This window comes from Mesoplodon densirostris, chromosome 10 (genome assembly GCF_025265405.1).
Source record: "Mesoplodon densirostris isolate mMesDen1 chromosome 10, mMesDen1 primary haplotype, whole genome shotgun sequence".
Taxonomy (NCBI): Eukaryota; Metazoa; Chordata; class Mammalia; order Artiodactyla; family Ziphiidae; genus Mesoplodon; species Mesoplodon densirostris.
Window position 1 is genome coordinate 77,910,551 of NC_082670.1, and position 19,326 is coordinate 77,929,876.

A 19,326-nucleotide genomic window follows, 5' to 3' on the forward strand; every position below is an offset into this window, starting at 1 on the left:
GTACAGTTTGACATTTTCCTCATCCAACAATTCAATACAATATAAATATATGGCACTGGGTATTGCTGGAAAGAATGTAAAATGCATCAACTGCAGCAACTCAACAGTGATTTTCAGTATAGCTCAGTTGTATCTTATGAAAATTTGAACTGTATAATATAAAGGATTAATGCAGTTCACTTTATGCCACATAAATGGAAACAATATGAGTCAGCCAGATTTTAAAAGCTTCTTAAGCATTAGATAATCTCAAGGCCAAAGGCAGCGAGACCTGTGTTCATGCTTCTGCCCCATGGGAGCTCTGTTTTAGCTGTAGACAGAAATAATGCCAGCCCCTGCCCCAGCAACTGTAGACTGTTTAGGCACAAGAGAACTTTAGAGTGATCCTGATAATTTATCTTGAGGTTATTTTAACCTTAGCTAGCACTCTAACTTTTGATGGAATCTTTTTGATGGAATCTAAAAATGACATCCAGGCATCTACTAAGTAGTAGCAACAGTACTGAAAACCAGGCAGCAAAGGCAGTAGCTTTGAAATAGGATTTAAATGCGATAAAAACACAAGAGAGGTGCTATATGCCATGTTGCTAACCCAGGGAGAACCGTCTGGAAAATGATCTTACAATGCCAAGAAAATCAAAGGCAGCATCAAGGTCACAATGCACTGAAATGGTGATAAATGCACCACCTGCCTCACCCCAAAATAGACATTGATTCCAATAAGGAAAATTAAATCTTAAAGTAGGCAAGTTTTGATTTAAGCAAGCTTTCCATAAACACATTCTTTGAATCCTCTATCTGGTTGTTATGTGTAAGACATTGAAAGACGCTATAAAAATGTACATGGTCTCTGCCCTGTGGAATCTTATTTTAATTAAGAAAATGAAATCAACTGTTATGAAATGACTTTGCTGCATAGAAAACAATCACAGTTTAAAAAAAAAAGAAAAGAAGAAAACAACCAGAGTAAGAATTCTGCAAAGGGAAGCATGGATGTAGGCTGGCGTTGAGAACAAAGACATCACAGAGGGATGAGGACGGCAAGCAGGCCACATAGGAGGGGGTGTCAGATTGGACAACCATCCAAGGCCTGGAAAGACGGACCAAGAAGGCAAGAGGGAAACACTGGGGTCCAGAATGCCTGGGCACCAAATTCATCAGCAATTCAGGCTGATGAAAGGCACACCACACCGTGTGCAGAACAGATGGAAAGGGAGAGCCAGACAGAGAAGGGAATCCAGCATGGTTGGCTTGAGAGTGTGTACGCTCGAGTCAGGCTCCTTGGGGTTCAAATCCCAGCTCCCAACAGGCCCTTTAACCTCTCTATGTGTGATTCCACATCTAATAAGTGGGGATGGTAAGATTAAATTCTTTGGAGGGTTGTTATGGAGGTAAACGGCATTACTATTTGGAAAATGTTTAGAACAGAGCATTAATATTTGGAAAGCATTTATTTAACATAGATGTTAAATAAATAAACTTTCTAGAACGAGGTAACCTCAGGGATACTGCTTAATTTTCTTAATCTAATCCTGAAAATGACAGGCAATCACTCACAGAGGCCAACCTCCTGATGACAGGTACACGAGAGAATCATTTCATGCTCTACCCTTTACCTTGAAATCAACTTATATTTTTTATTCCGTTTTTTTAAAATCAAAGTATTTTAATACATGGCTATCTTACAGCACCTTCAAAAAAATCAACCACCATGTCTACTCCAGAACAAGCCAGGAATGGGTGTCTCTGGTTAGATGCACACTGTCTGGGCCAAATCTTAATTCTAAAAATTGCTTTTCTGGATGCTTTTTCTCTTCCCCATGCTAGTTTCATACTAGTATTTCATGTGCTCTTGAACACATCTCTGTCAAAAAGTCATTAAAAGCAGGAGAAATGTCTCCCCACGGAAAACAGGCAGGAAACACCATACTCACTGCGGGTTCTGAAGAAGAAAGGGTGATAATTGCTTTCATTTTTAATGGAAGGAAAAGGGACAATCTTTACAAAGTAATCTGTTTCAAATTTCATATTCAGGAAAGGTTGAGATTCCACTCCCTAAAAGGAAACAAAAATACACGTGATGTCACGGAGAAATCACCCACCCCTCCACCTACAGGCGAGAGCTCCAGTCTGCCCTGACGGTCATGCAGACACAGTTCTAGGGCTGGGGGACGTGTTGCGGGGGGGAAGGAGGAAGTCCAGAAAGTTTCCTTTCTGGACCAAGTTTAGGTTTGGACCCCTAACTGAAAAGGAAGATGGGCACCGCTGTCTGTTCTTTGGCAATGAAGCTGTGGCACAAAGTTGGTGGGGAGGAGCCTACATCCACTCCTGAAGGCTCAAAGCCACCTTCCAGGACTGCTGCTCCAGCGTGTAACCTGAGAGGTGTGTTTGTTTACCACCAAGAGGTGCTGGAGGGTTTCTGGGAGTGCAGAGCAGGATCGCCCACCTTGGCAGGTGGGGTGGACCCCAAAGCCCCTTCTCCTCCAGTTTCACAGGCTTTCAATAGACCATTCAGCCCCCAGAACAATGGTGTGTCTTCAGGAGCACATTCCCCGCGTGTGACTTACAGCTCGTTTGAAGCTACTGTTGAGCTGCTTCGGGTCCTTTAGAATCAGTTGTTGGCACTGTCTTCCCTCTGACTTCAGCTCCTCCAGTATTACCCGAAATCCTTTTAGGAATTCGATGCCTAAGCAAAGCAGAATGCTTTTATTAAAAGTGGACCTAATTACTTCTGAACGCACTTCCCTTCCTCCAAGATTACCATCCTCTCCACCTACACAACAGAGTTAAAGGAATTCTAACTCTAGCCGGAATATCTGAGCTTACAGAAAGGAAAAATAAATACCCTGCATTCCTCTGGTACAGGCCAGGTGATTTTCTCTGTCCCACCACTACTAATTAATAAATCTCTCATCCAGCCAGCCAGTGCACAAACACCCATTGCCTCTATGACATTAGGGTTCATATATTTAGACTCAAGTCACAATTGATCATAAAAGTCTGCAGTGGAATATATAATTTCTAGGTCATTAAACAAGGTGTATTCAGCTGATGATCATTCCCAATGCTGACCAGGGACTCCCCCAAACCATGTTTCAAATACTTTCCGTTTTAGTCCTATATTTGCTTGCATGTTTCACTGAGCAACCGAGAAAATTCCCAACAAAGTGTGTGTCTGCACACAAGGGGTTCCTAGGCTTGAGATTAAATAGTTTAGGAGAATGCCTATGTGAGTTACAAAGCAGTTCTTGCTCTAATCATGCCTGAAAGGCCGACACCCAAGAGCTGCCCAGTGTGTGCTCTTCATACAGCCCTCAGAGGCCCCGAGACGCCCACAGCGCCACTGAAAGGCACCGGCCCAGCCTCCCGCCACCTGAGCTTCCCCTGCTGCACGTCCAACTAGCTGCTTTCAAAAGGATTAAGCTCTGATGGCCACGAGAGCCGGTACTAGGGCTTCGTATCCCATGGAGACTGGAGTGGTCCAACTGCAGCTGGAGCTCCCCGAAGCCGGCCTCAATTGGTGAGATATCGATTTCGCATTCTTTCGGAACACTAGACAAGGAGACATTTTCAACCCTTCCCCTCCCAGGGCAAGAATAATTACAGAGGATGCAATTAACCAGGTGGGAAAATTATCAATGGCAAAGGCCAGGGAAATCTTTTTCTCTTTCGAATAGGTTCTCCAATCCTGTAATTATTTAATGAAGAGCACATATTTTATGGTGGGAAAGGCAAAGGAGCTACAATTAGAGCTCTGCCATTTAGGGGGTCAGAGGACAGAGTGTGCAAGTGCGGACCCTGCCATGTTGTATTATTTCAAGTACAAAGCTTCCTGCGGGGCTGAGTGCTGGCTGATCCACAGTCCGAGATTCACACATGCTGACAAGATCTAAGGCTTTTGACCAGCAACTATTTAGTAGCTCTCACAGGAACTTGTCTTTTGAGATCCCCCCTTCCCCCCAAAGATTTCTGAACAAATCCTTATTATTTATACTAAGATTTAATTCATGCAATGTCCCCAGAACTGTTTAACAAAAGCCAGGTGATTAATATGATTATAAGACTGTACATCTCACAATTACATAAAAACTCATCAGCTGGGGTGGGAGTGGATGATTCTAGTTCTTATCTTTAAAAGACCTGCCTAGAAAACCACTATACCGAGTATGGGAATGGAAGTAGAGGCAGTAAATGTAAATCTTATATCATAGTAACACCTGTATCACAATACTATTAACATCTTGTAGTTATATAATGTTTAGCAATTTTATACGGCAGTTTCCCATAAAGGAACTTACCCATAAAATCCTCACAACCACAGGAGGAAGTATTATTGTCCCCACTTTATAGATGAGGAAGCCAAGGTATACAGACACTAAATGACTTGCCCAGGGTCACAGAGGGATTAAATGGCACAGATGGGATCAAACCCAGAGTGCTCTTAACCCATATGTTTTTCTGTCTCCCAAGGAGTCTCCTTGTTAGAACCTCATAGAAACTGATAGAACCTGTCCAGCCATTCCCACCCACAAACCATCATGCAGAAAAAGCACATCTTTCTGCCTTCACTGTTCCACATTTCTGTTTTCCTCACATCTCTTACTTTCATTCTACAGAGGGAGCCTGCAATGTGTCAGGCCAACCCCTTAACCGTTTAGCCTTATGTTGGAATGACTACTTCTCTCTTATCCACAGAGGATATTTTTCTTTTTAAATGTTAAGGTAATGTTTTGGAAAACCCATTGGGTCCAGACCCAGCAGTATTTACACGGATTAGTGAATCAGGCCCACAGGTCTGATCCATCCTCCCTGTCTCTGTACTGAATCTGGTTCCTCTGAGATTTATCTCATTCAGATTAAGAAATTCAGAATTTATTTTACTTTTCCCTCGGTCAGATTTTTTTTTTTTTGCGATACGCAGGCCTCTCACTGCTGTGGCCTCTCCCGTTGCGGAGCACAGGCTCAGCGGCCATGGCTCACGGGCCCAGATGCTCTGCGGCATGTGGGATCTTCCCGGACCGGGGCACGAACCCATGCCCCCTGCATCGGCAGGCAGACTCTCAACCACTGCGCCACCAGGGAAGCCCCAGATTTTTTTTTTTTAATTCTAAGATTCGGTGGCAATGTCCAAGGAGCAGACCTGAGGACCAGGTTCTGATGATGATAAAAACAGCCACTGTTTTTTAAGAGCTCTCTTTAGAAATGTACCGTGTGTGTCTCTAATTCTTTTTCTTTTTTCTTTCTTTTTTCTTTTTTTTTACTCTTAACAGGTTTATTGAGGCATAGTTAGCATACAATTAATTTCATATTACAGAGAACAATTTCATACACTTTGACATATATGTACACCCATGAAACTGTCATCACAATCAAGATAATGAACTTATCTATCACCTCCCAAGTCTTCCTCATGCCTCTTCAGAGTCCCTCCCACCCCTGTTCCCAGGCAATCACCAACCTGCTTTTTGCCACTAAAGCTTTGTTTGTATTTTATTGAATGTGTCATCACTCAGCATGCACTTTTTTGTCTTGCTGATTTCACTCAGAAAAATTACTTTGAAATTCATCCATGTTGTTAGGTATATCACTGTTCCACTCCTTTTCATTGCTGGGTAGTGTTCCACTGTATGAATGTACCACAGTTTGTGTATCGGTTCATGTGCTGATGGACATTCAGGTTGTTTCCAGTTTTGGACAATTAAAAACAAAGCTGCTATGAACGTTTGTGTACAAGTCTTTGTATGGATATATGCTTTCCTTTCTCCTGGGTAAATAGTAGTCAAATGGCTGGATCATGTGGTAATGCATGTTTAACTGTTTAGGAAAATACAAAAAAGTTTTCCAAAGTGGTTGTGCCATTTTACATTTCAACCCTCAATATTTGTTTTTGGTTTTTTTTTTTTAACTTTTATTGGAGTATAGTTGATTTACAATGTTGTGCTAGTTTCTGCTGTAGAGCAAAGTGAATCAGTTATACATATATCCACTCTTTGTCTCTAAGTCTTACAACAAATCAAGAGGCAGTCATGTACACTTTACAGATGGGGAAGCTGGGGCTCAGCCAGATTTAAATGCTTCTTTTGAAAGGTAGATTCTGGGTTCAAACCCAGGCCCATTTGAACAAATGGGCCCTCCCCAGGTTCCATACTCAACCACTGCATCCTCTCCTGTGTGTCATCAATTCATTAAAGAGGACAAGCAGATGGAACCCTAACCTGGATCTGGCCAGATAATGTGGGTTTACTCTTTTCTCTTGGTTTGTTTTAGTTTGCTTTTTTTCAGCCCACACAATTTAAATAAAAATTCAATTCGTTGCCAACATTTAAAAATTGTTGATTTCATGGTTTCTCATGAAAACTGAAGTTTTCCTGAAAACACACACAATGTGCCAATGCTGGGCCCACACATCTCCTTGTGGCCACAGAAATCACTGATGCTGGATACTGAAGCCATTATATCCTTGGATAGGCCACCCGTCCCCCCAACTCCTGCTGAGACTCATAGGCCAAGGCCTCAGTGCCATTTATCACTCTCACACTATTATTTTACAAACCCACATCTCTCTCAATAACAGCCAAGGGAACAAAAGATGAGCCATGGGCACAACATGAAGCTGCATGCATGTGCAGCAAGTGTATACAACCAAGTAGCAAGTGTGTCTGTGCCGAGGCACACCTAAGCTATGCTCATATCAAGACCCACCTGGCCCTGGAGGCCACCACGCTTGGGACCCGTCCTGGGCACCAGCCACCATGGTGGACTCCATTTCGACCACTTACCGAGGGCTCCTGGGGACCAAAGAACGGTGACTGCCACTTGATCGTGGCAAGCATACTGACTGATGGTGATGTTCTGGGCATCGGCAATCACGTGCTTCCCCACTGGATTCAAGTAAGTGGTGCAGTCTAGAGAGTTGGGAGAATGAGAACAGTTATATTTAAACATTTATTTATTCTCTCCGTGTTCATCTTCTCAAATTACGCAGGGCATGTTCAGAGTTAGCCAAATCTATTCTGTCTAAAGATGTGTGCCTAGGGCCTTCCCTGGTGGCACGGTGGTTAAGAATCCGCCTGCCAGTGCAGGGGACACGGGTTCGATCCCTGGTCCAGGAAGATCCCACATGACACGGAGCACCTAAGCCCGTGCGCCACAACTACTGAGCCCACATGCCACAACTACTAAAGCCCGCGTGCCTAAAGCCCTTGCTCCGCAACAAGAGAAGCCACCGCAATGAGAAGCCCGCACACCACAACAAAGAGCAGCCCCTGTTCGCCGCAACTAGAGAAAGCCCGTGCGCAGCAATGAAGACGCAACACAGCCAAAGGTTAATTAATTAATTAATTTAAACTATATATATATATGCCTGAAATTATTTTTAAAAAAAGACGTGTGCCTCAAAGCCCACAGATGACATCAAAGGTTGGCTGTTTGGAAAACTGTAAAATGCTACAGTGGGGTTTATTTATAACACCACGCCCTCCCCTTGAGTTAAATTCTGGGACAGTGGTAGGAGGATTATGTAAAGTCTGGAGTTTGTATGTGTATCAGGCATTCATTTTTTACTACTATGACATTTTACCTAAATCAATAATAATTTACATCAGTTCAATCAGTTTTTAGCATTAAAGAGTGATCTGAAGCAAAACAATGGCTAAGTAATATGGGGTTTGTTCATTTTCAGAAGAAACCTCGAGGGCAAGGTGACTGGGAAAAAGGAACTCATAGGAGGATGTGAATTCGTAGGGTAGTGATTCACAGCCAGACTGTTAAAGAATCCAATTAGGACCTGCCAAAGGGACTAACTGATTTTGTGATAAGCAAAGCACCTTCAATGTTAACTAGCGTGTCAAAGGTAAAACCTTTGTTCCCAAACACCACCTCATCAAAGACACCCACAACACCCCCCAAATCCAAACAGTCCCACGTTGCTCGAAAGACGAAAACCACCGATTCTTTGATTTTGTCTGAGGACATGACTCACTGCCACCTGCCAATGCAGCAGCTGTGCCACCTGGTATTGCTAAGTACACTTTCAAAGTCTAAAAAGGATCCCTAAAAAGCTGCCAGAAGCTTCCAGCCAGACCCAGTGGGGGGACCTCCCAGGATGGCTGCAGGCTGTTCCAGCTACTTGTGCATGGAGAATCACAGACACTAACTCCTAATTCTTACGCTGCTTTACCTTGATTTCTTTTCAGTAATTAAACTTGAAAACTTTCTTTAGTATATGATGCAAAAGGCCTTCCATCAGATTCCAAAACTACTCATTACCCCTCTGAAGTCAGGGTGTTTTGGGGGTGAAGCATTCAGAGGCATTTTCTAAGAAGCTTAGTGAGTCTGCTGTATGCCTGTCCCCCTGCTCCCCGTAAACTATACCACACACTTCCCATTTTTATGACTAAAAATATTCACTAGGTATTCGAAAATCACAACAGAATATTTTAAAAAATGGAAAAGTCATCCATAACCTCCCACCACACAGAAGTAACTGCTAATATCCAACGGATATGCTTGTAAGCCTTTTAACATGCACCTAATATTCCTTCTTTTTAAATTTCTTATTAGAGGACAACACACAGCACTAAAATGCACCCCCCCCTCCTCTCTGAAACTCCACCCTTCACTCTGCTTTGTGTCCTGCTTTTTTGCCTAACTCCTACAGAAGGCATATTCCCTTCTCTAAACTCCATCTTCTTCAAAAACAGCCACCTCTACATTTCAGTATTTCTTCTTTTGAAAAGATGTTAATAATTAATAAAACCAAATTCTACTTCTGATGACAATTCACTCTCAAAGCGTTCAACATGTGTTCACTGGGTACAGAAGAGAACTTTAGAATAGGAAAAAAATGTTGAAACATCTGCTTTTTTTGTTTTGTTTTGTTTTGCGGTACACGGGCCTCTTACTGTTGTGGCCTCTCCCGTTGCGGGGCACAGGCTCCGGACGCGCAAGCTCAGTGGCCATGGTTCACGGGCCCAGCCACGCCGCGGCACGTGGGATCTTCGCGGATCGGGGCACGAACCCGTGTCCCCTGCATCAGCAGGCGGACTCTCAACCACTGCGCCACCAGGGAAGCCCGCTCCGAAACATCTGTTTTAATACCCACATTGAACAAACAAGGAAACTGCAGCTAGAGTGATCGGCTGGGTGGCTTGCAATGCCACCAGTGACTAGCCCAGAAAGCCACCTCGGATAGCTCACAGAGGGCTCTTGCTATTCTATCCCCAGCACAAAGCATATGACTAAAAACTAAGTTCTGAATCAGAACTATTCAGCCTGCAAAAATCCTAGCTGAGACCAGCTTCCCAGTATAAAAAAAGACAAGATCCCCCCAGACGAGTAAAGTACAAACATTTTCATTTATTGAGGTCTATAATGACAGAAACCTTTGACTCAAACAGCTTTAGGAAAAGATGCATGAACAAGAGTAAATCATGATTTTTTTCCCTTTGTTCATTCCTAATGCCAAAATCAGCACTCTCTGGGTTTCTGTAAATACAATTATACAAATATAAAGTCTACAAATTAAGACAATGTATTACAACCTACTCAGGCATTACCCCACTCAGAGCATGACTAAGAAACAAGAAATGCAACGTGAAAGGAGGCAAGGAGATCTGTAAAAGCTGATTTTGACTTAAAGGCAAGACATTTTCTTTCTTTGTAACGTTAAATGGCAAAGGAATAGAAAAGTAAGATATTTGTAGTTTAATACTTTTGTTGAAAACTTGGTAATTGGTTCTTTGCTATTTCAAACAAACTAGTAACCAGTCAACAGAGCAATAAAGGAACTTCCTTGTGGGAGAAAGAAATTATCTTTTTCAATGGAAAACAATGACTAAGTTTTTTGCACAGCCTGGATCCAATTATTAGCAACTCTAACGTTTTGGATTCCGATTACAAAAAAATGATGCCCAAATGACATTTGGCCAAAATGCAACCTAGCTTCAGATGTCTCAGGAGTCGAGTTGTGAATTAAATTCTAACTAAATGCTGAAGACTTAGAAAGAAAATAATGACCAAGAGACAGGCATTGGCACGTGGGCCAAATATCTAGTCCCATGAAGAAAACAATAAGGTACTTTTAAGTTTTATAGGTAAAGATCCTCTTTCACAAAACCCCATATTAAATTAGAGATGCAAATACTTGTTTGCAGCTGACCGGAAAATTTTGAACTCTTGAATGTAATACAAGATCTACCAAGACCAAGAACATGTATTAGAAATTAACTTTCTAACCTAAAGAAAGATCCCTTACACATGTCTTTACTTAGCTGAATTAAGTCTCATGGACTTGCAAGTCTTTCATTAGCATCATAGCATTTACCCAGAACATGTACACATCATGAATGTGAAATGTCTGAGTTTCCCATGTAAGCTCTCATCAGTTAACTTAAAGTACCCATGTCAGCAATTGCAGGCATGAACTTGACATCCATATTTGCATCTTAAAATTGTTAGATTGCATACATGACCTCAAAAACCCTGCTTTAGCAGTGATTATTCCAGAGGCCTCAATGTGACCTACAGCCCTTACTCATAACTCTCCAAGAGATGAATCAAATGTCAAGTCACTAAATATGAATCAACCTCCTTCTTGTCAACATTTTTACTTATAATTTATGGCTGATAAGGCTAAAATGCTTATAATTCTATATAATTACCTCCTAGGGCACAAAAGCAGATGCTAAGGCGGGTTCTACATGCTTAATCAGAAAAAGCACGCCCACCTGCCCTTAGAAAACAATTCAGCCAGAAAAAGTCACACTTCCTTGAGAGAAACAGTCGGAAAGGTGCTTGGATTCTAATTCCAGTTGGAATGACTTCTAATATTAATAGATATCAATTACTGAGCGCACACGGAAGGTTAGCTCCTGAGATGAGCAGTTATAAAAATTACCTCATTTAAGTGTCAAAATGACGCTGAGGAAGAAGTTAATCTTTATTTCACATGATGAGAAAACTGAGCCTTGCTGAAGTGGAGTCACCTGCCATAGTTCACAGCAGGCAGGTGGGGAACAAGGTGAGAACCCAGGCCTAAGTCAAAGATGGCCAGTTGGAGACCCCTGTGCCAATCTGAGATTGATTCACTTGGCCCACCTTGTGTTTGTGAAAAATTTTAAATAAATGCCAATTTTAAAAAAATGTTAAATGTCCATACCAAAAAAAAATGCAAACTTCCCACTCTTCTTGGAAATCACATGTGGCTGTGCTCAGGGGACATCCCTCAAGACCACACCGATCAGGAATGGAGGAGCCAGTGCTCCTCTAAGACCAGACGCAGGCGACCCAGTTTGCCACAGTCCCTACCACTCCTGCACCTGGTACCTGCGCTCACTGTTTCCCTGCTGGGCCCTCCAGGCATCTGTGTTTTTCTTAAGGATATGGCTATGTCCTGAGGAAATCAGGGGAGATCTCCACACACAGCTTCTCTCAACACTTTAGAGGACAACTGACCCCCGTTCAAGCTCCGAAATACTTGGGTTGCTTAACTGAGACTGAGGTGCTTTAGCTCTGTTGACAAACCTGAGCAGGTTCAAAAAATCCCTCAACTCCAGGACCTGCAGTGTCCCTGATTAAGCACGACTGTGGAAGCTTTAGATCACTGAAAGGGCTCCATTCTTCGGCGGTCAAGCCGTTCACTTACTGTCATATCTGAAGGTGATGTTATGCAGCCCACTGTTTCTGCTGGCCGGCCCCACTCCCTGTGGGAAAACAGGAGAACATGAGAAGGAGTGAAGCCAATTTGCTTTTCCATCACAAATTCCCCACGGAGTCAAAACGCACACATGATCGCAGAGACCCAGGGTCACACCAGTCACCAAGCAACATCCACGCTCTCCGTGTCCCCCTCCATCCCCCCACCCAGCTCCCTCTAGCCCAGGAGATTCTTAACTGCCAGGCCACAGGGATCAGGAGTACTCACTTCCCCTAAAACAATAGCAGCAGGCTGCTCTGCATTTGGGGGTTAAACAATAATTCATTAACAGTAAAATTGGGAGAGAGTGACCATGAGCTGCCAGCTGGAACCCTTCCAGTTGGATCCACTTTGAGGACTGATTGGTTATAAAATTTGCCTACCAGACACTCACGTCCAAAAGCCCTATTAAGCCATAACAGATAGGCAATTCCTCAAGCCTAAGGAAACAGGTTTTTCCTTCCAAGACCAGGAATGAGTGTGGGAATAAGCTGTTACTTTTAATGAGAAAATTCTTCACTGCCTCCATACCTGTGCTTAGAGCATAGAAGGTGGATCATAGAAGAAAAAGACTTTGAAAGGTCTAACTCTAACTCTTAGGGATGTGGCTTTTAGCCATCTGTACTCTTAATAGCAGGGATAACAACTCTGCCAGACCTCCCATTTTAATTACAGCATCCACAGAGGGAGCCCCAGAATCCTCCTGTTGGCTGCACCTTTTCCTGACCCACCACTTATCCATCATGGGAAAGAGCCGCTAAAGATCTCCCGACACTGGTTTAACTGTTTCTGTGATAATCTGCAAATGTGCCATTCAGCATTAATTGCAGAATTCTCCCCCAAAATGTTAATTCTTAAATGCTAAATGATGGGAAAATACTCTAACCACACACAGCTAAAGTTTCTACCCAACAAGGGGGATGTTGGGGAAAACCATATGCTGGCAGTCTGGTATTTAATGGGCAATTGTTACACTAAGACACAATGTGCAGAACACTTCTGATGGAGCCCAGGGTCTCAGGCCACAACCCCAGCACATCCATATGCTACCAGCATGTTCACGCTGCTTATCCTGAAGCCAGGCATACCCGCTGAAACTGTATCCCTGGGCCCAGACAAACATGGACCTTGGGAAAGCACAGCTGTGCAGAAAAGGATGGACACACATCATTCTAATTAAAGTGAGGAATAAGCAGTAACAGAAAATCTAAATCAACATGGGGCACTAGCCCCACGGTCTACTGGGGTTCCGTTCCCCTTCTTCCTGATTCACTTTCCTTCTCCAGCTTTCCTCCTCCCATCCTCCCTTCCACACATACACAAGGTTCCAGAATTCCTCACCTGAATGGAAACACTTTGGAAAGTGTTATTACCTTATTAAAGCCCTAAATGTCTCCATAACTGCTTAGGGACGGGGCCACAGTCTGTGTGACTGGAGGATGCCCAACTTACAGATAGCCATGACCAGAGCAACACGACCAGCAGGGGACCAGGAAAGAGACGATGCAAAACCCGCACAATCCCTCAGTAACGCCCAAGGGGTGTGCCCCAAGCCGCACCCTTCTCCTCCCATACAAACCCCGAGGATATAAATTCACTCACCATCTATTATGAGCCAGACATTATCCTAGGTACAGTGGTGAACAAAACAGCTACTATCCCTGCCCTCAGGAGCGAAGTGGCTCATTCTTTCAAAGAACAGTAACTGGGTATGTGGATCACATGCAGGGCATACAGACAAATCTCAAATCACACCTTGACCCTCCAAGAACTCTCAGTGTAGATGGCATACAAGGTCTATGCAGCTAGGGTGAAAGGGCCAGCCATAAATAAGCATGCAGTGTATGAAATGCCACAGGCAGCGCCTCAGTAAGGATAAACCCAGGGTAAGGACACCATGTACTAGAAGCTAAGAGAGGGAAGGATAACTGGGCTAGAATGGAGAGGAAAGGGGAGTCTCAGGGGAGGGAAACAAAAATGTAATCCAGGGCCCAAGGTAAGTACCTTAATCCTTCATCCTCTAGCTGGGACCAAGGGCAAACCACTTCACTCCACTGGGTGTGAATCTCCTCAACTGTTTTTATTAAAAGACAACTTGCGGGCTTCCCTGGTGGCGCAGTGGTTGAGAGTCCACCTGCCGATGCAGGGGACACGGGTTCGTGCCCCGGTCCGGGAAGATTCCACATGCCGTGGAGCGGCTGGGCCCGTGAGCCATGGCCGCTGAGCCTGTGCGTCCGGAGCCTGTGCTCCGCAACGGGAGAGGCCACAGCAGTGAGAGGCCTGCGTACCGCAAAAAAAAAAAAAAAAAAAAAAAAAAAAGATGCTATGCTACAGGTTTTGAAGATGGAGGAGCAATGCTGCTGGCCTCTAGGTGCCGGAAAGGGCAAGGAATGGATTCTCCCCCAGAGCCTCCAGATGGAGCCAGACCTGCGAACACCTTGATTTTAACCCCATAGGATTCATTTTGGAATTCTGATGTCAAGAACTGTAAGATAATAAATTTGTGGTGTTTTAAGCCACTAAGTTGGTGGTAATTTTTTATTACAGCAGCAATTGAAAGCAAATTACTTACATAATTTCAGTTGCCACGTGGATGAACGTCTCTCTCTCACACACACACAGACACACGCACACACACGCGCGCACGCGTGTGGTTTGTACGGTCCATCTCCCCTCCCAGACCGAGGGCAGACTGATCACTTGTCACTGTGCTCTTCCACCCCACTCCCCGCTTCAGGCATACAGGGAACACTGAACCATGACACCTGCTGCTTGAGATTTTGCCATCCTAGACAGAGGCTTCTGTGGGCTACTCTGGGGCTTATCTGGAGTAAAAGAGTGGTTAACAGAATGGGCTTTGGAGTTGCCAAAGGTGTGTTCAAATCGTCCACTTTCCAGCTGTGTGACCTTAGGCAAGCTTCTCAACCTTTCTGAGCCTCATTCACCAGAGTTATAAAGTGTTTGGATCAAGCTTCCTGGAAAGGATTGGTGTGGGGACCATGTGAGATGACTGACATATATCAAGTGCTCCACACATCTCCTGGCACATACTGAAACGGTTATTTCATAGGCAGTAATGGTTATGTTATGATTCCTGCCCTAATAAACATGGTGAGAGTTGTGCTACAAGAGGACACATGAGACAGGCAGGGTGACGCTCATAGGAAGTGGCATCTCCAGGTATGATGTCTCCAGCATCCAGACCTTGGGGGTACTGTGGGAGAAGAGGCAGCCGTGCAGGTCAGGGCAAGGTGGCGGAAGGCACCAACCACCAGGCTAAGGACTGTGTTCTGCTGTTGGTCTTGGTGGGAACTGGGCAACCCAGGGACTCCATCTCTGCAAAGCACTCAGGTTGAACCAGATGGGGAGAAACTCAAGGCAAAGTGACCATGGCAGTCCCCACAGTCCAGGGCCTAGCACATAGTCAGCCCTCGATAAGTATCAGTTTTCTGTCAGAATGAATACATGCAAAATTAAGCCAGGTAATATATCCAGAGAACCCGGGAGGGCCTAGCTTGGTGTGACAAGGTGACTTATGGGCTTATAATCAGGTCCCACCATAAGAGAACACAGAGAAGGCAACTCACAAAGCTGGTCAACAGCTTCAGAAGCTGTTTCTTCAGGAAACAATTCCAAGCTTTTACCTACTACACCCGATTTGATATTTAATGAGCTGACAATTAAGAATACTTGCTTACTGCCTGTTACTTAAAAAATGCCAGTGCTCTAGCCTCAGGGTGTCACATTCTTGGTTAATTAACCACCCCCATTTGCTGCACTAACGGCAGCTTTTAATTTGTTCCAATGCGAGCTAAGAAGCAAGCCCCAGGTGCCTGGAGCTCAGCTGTGAACACTATGGTAAGCAAGGAAGGAAGCAGCAAACGGGGACAGAAGAGAGAAAACATCTTTTACTCAGGAAAGGGGAGGGGGAGGATAACCCTTAAGTGCTCTAAAGAAATAAAATTCAAAAGGCAAAAACCCACACCATGCTCCACCCATATGGCAAAAGAGCAAAGGCCTGGACACAAAGACAGCCATGGAGCGGGAATCCCACACAGAGCTGCCAGCATCACCATGAGGGGCGTCAGATGGCCAATTTCCTGAGGGACCCTGGGGGATTCTGGGCCATTTGAAGATACCAACTTGCCAGAGCAACATTTTCAATCCAGCTCCAAAACAGCTTAACTGCCATTTAGGAAAAATGCATTTTGAAAAGGACTGTGCTAATTATAGTGCCCCCTTTCCATGGAAGGTAAGCCAAACAGTAAGGCCTACACAAGACTGCTTTCAAATCAGTGAAGGAACTTTCAGAAAGCTAGTAAAGTTTTAGTGAATTGAGATTGGGTGAGAATTTAAATAAGAGCATTTGTCAGAAAGAACTGAAAGGATGGTTTGTTTTTAAAGGCACACGGACCAAGTAACTACTTCAAACTGTGGGCAACTCAAACGTCCTCTTTTCCATAACATTGCCTCCATCTTCGAGTTTCCAGTGTGTTAATGAGATTAAAAAGCAGACAGTTCTGTGAGGCTTGAAATGCACAAGGGGACTGATGTTTTTGCCTATGACCAGTGGACATCATGAGGGCTAGAGGCAGGACATGGGGTCCATTTAAGTCGTGCAGGTTCACATGGTTTCAGAAATGAAGGCAGATCCCACTTACTTCAGTTCAAACCTTTAGCTAAAAAAAAAAAAAAAAAAAAAAAAAATCAGCAAAGGCAGAGAAGCCCCAGGTGATGCAAGCCGAGGAGAATGCTGGCAAACCCAAAACACAAGGAAAATAAATCACAAAGCCAGCTTGGGCCCGGATCTATCTACTCAAGGTATTCACTCCACATTCCCGGGAACTGTTCTCTCTCACTCTCCATCTAGAAGCAACCAACTTCAGACATGTAGGGTGCCAGCCAGCTGTCTGCTTTGGGGAGGTGAGGTCTTGGATGTCTAGTGGGGAACACACAAGCTCTTGAGGAGTGCCAGGGGGCTCCCACCAGCAATTACCACGTCGGCCCAAAAAGACCTGGAGATCTTAAGTTAATTAGAGAGATTTGCTTGAGGAGGTAGGAAATCACTACTCCAAAGCATCGCCTGTGCACCAGACCAAAGCCATAATCATGATTCATCTCTGACATGATGCTAATCATCACACACATGTTCCTAATTTCACGCTCTCCAAAGGAAAGCTGAAGGGACAATTGTTTCTGACCTCTAACATGGAGCCAACCTATGCCAAGTTACCATGTGTCCTGCTTATCAAACTGAAAGCTCTAGTTTTCATCTAAGCATCTTTTCACTCTTCCACCCTCCTCCACAGCGCCCCCCCCCAAGGAAATCCATTCACTAAAGACAAAGATGTGGCAGGGCATTTATATGAGTTGTTTCTCAGATAGTAATTTTTCTTTTCTTTTTTTAAAAATTGAGATACCATTGACATATAACACTGTGTAAGTTTAAAGTGTACAACGTGTTGATTCAATACATTTATGTACTGCAATATGATAGCAACTTTTCTACATGGCGGTGGCCTAAATGGAATTTAATACATTTTAATATATCCTTCCCTGCTGCAGACTTTATAATTTTCTTATTGCCTTGCCACTGGAACATGCATATGCAGTTAAAGCCCAGATATCAAAACACACACACACACACACACACACGCCAACTTTTTTCCTGTGTTTAAAAACAAAACAAAGCTCTGTAGCCACCTTGGTTTTCACAAAGCAGAAGCCCAAGTACTTTTTCCAGTGAGTCTGTTAAGGATCTGGGCTGTGTGTTCTCTCATGGCTGATACTCGCAAACAGACAGGATTGTTCCATTTTTCCAATTCTCAAAATGTTAAAAGCAAGCTATAAAACATGCCTCTGGACGGAGAGCCAGACCTTTCCCCTCTGCTGCACACACCACTCCCATCCACACAAATGAGAACCTCATGTTAAATAACTGGCATCTTTAAGGTAACAGTCAACCCATCTGCAGTTTCAAAAGCACACACAGACAACTCACAGACACAGATTAACTGGTCTTCTGTAAATACCGGATATGAAGAGGAAGTAAACAACCAACCACCTGAGAACACACCTAGCAAATCAGCTACCGGCTCCCTCTCACATAGCAGTGAAAGGTAGTTACGAAGACTTTGCTCCAGAAGAATGGACTTGAGGATATGGGGAGGGGGGAAGGGTAAGCTGTGACAAAGCGAGAGAGAGGCATGGACATATATACACTACCAAACGTAAAACTGATAGCTAGTGGGAAGCAGCCGCATAGCACAGGGAGATCAGCTCGGTGCTTTGTGACCACCTAGAGGGGTGGGATAAGGGAGGGTGGGAGGGAGGGAGATGCAAGAGGGAAGAGATATGGGAACGTATGTATATGTATAACTGACACTTTGTTATAAAGCAGAAACTAACACACCAATGTAAAGCAATTATACTCCAATAAAGATGTTAAAAAAAAAAAAGAAGAAGCCCGAGAAAGTATCTTCCTGCAGGGCAAAATAGTGATTAGACAATAGAGGAAAACTTAGAGCTATAAACATGATTGTTATGCCTAAACTCAGAGGAAATGTTTGGATCAAAACAAAACTACTAATAAAAAGCCTTAGGACCACACAGAGAGTGTGCACTGAATTGTGCTGACTTCAAATACTGCTTCCGAGGCCCCGGGATGGAGTCTCCAAATACTGTATCACATCTGGAATTCTGCTTTTACAGCACAAATGCCTGCAGAAATGGGGGATTGTGATGTTGCCATGGGGACCTAGCCTCCTCCGGCTAGGCAGGTCCCCAGCATGCCCCACACATGTGCTTCCTTCAAGGTGGATTTCACGTCTCTGGAAATTATGGAAGGCTGCCCTTTCAGGTTTTAATGCTAATCGAAACATCACAGGCTGCACTATAAAGCAAGGCGACCCCTTCTGTCAGCCTATTATTTCTGTCCACACGGTGGTCTTGGACAGAAAAACCTCCTTAAAATAACAGAGGGAAGCAGCAAGTCAACATTAGACCCCTTTTCATAAGTTACTTAAACTCTCCTGTCTCTGGCTGCAAAAATCCAAGTCAGTCAACCTGTGCTCAGGGCCACCCCCCATTGCTTGCCTCCGGGAGGGATCAGGCTCAGGCTCCCAGGCTGCTTTGCCCATTGGCGGAAATGAGCCATTAATGCCATCCCAGCAGTGCTCCTGCCAAGGCAGGATGTCTTCACCTTTAATTGTTGATGACCCCTCTGCTGTTAAGGGGAAAGGGTTTCTAGAACCCCTAGAAGAATCCTGTGAGAAACATTCCTCACCCAATTTCCCACAGAAACGTTTCTTATACAATTTCGGGGCATTCCCAGAGCTCCCAGAGGCCACTGAGTGCTTTCCAGGCCCCAGGTCCAAAGCCACGTTTAGACACAAAGATTCCAGAGACGCCACATAGAAATGAGGGGGTGCATCTTGGCTTCCCCCCTTCCCTGGGATGCAACCCCTCCAACCGGCCCCTCCAGGTGTGGGTTCAGATATACACACACAGAACACAACCCCCCTTGAGTGCTGGCAGGTGCCTCCCATCACTCCTGATCCTGCCATAGTCCTACCTCCCTAGGACCCCAACTGGCTCAAAACAGTGGTAAAGACCCTCATCCCTCTTTTCCC

General features: G+C 44.3%; 1 protein-coding gene across 1 annotated transcript in view; it reads right to left on the reverse strand.

Annotated features, from left to right (window-relative positions):
- Positions 1 to 19,326, reverse strand: part of IL17RD (interleukin 17 receptor D) — a 66,473-nt gene that overhangs the window by 14,911 nt on the left and 32,236 nt on the right. The window contains exons 2-5 of the mRNA XM_060110647.1: positions 11,645 to 11,702; positions 6,780 to 6,905; positions 2,568 to 2,686; positions 1,935 to 2,055 (exon numbers count right to left, since the gene is read on the reverse strand). Of these exons, the coding sequence (XP_059966630.1) occupies positions 1,935 to 2,055; positions 2,568 to 2,686; positions 6,780 to 6,905; positions 11,645 to 11,702 (424 nt within the window). The remainder of the gene's footprint in view (positions 1 to 1,934; positions 2,056 to 2,567; positions 2,687 to 6,779; positions 6,906 to 11,644; positions 11,703 to 19,326) is intronic.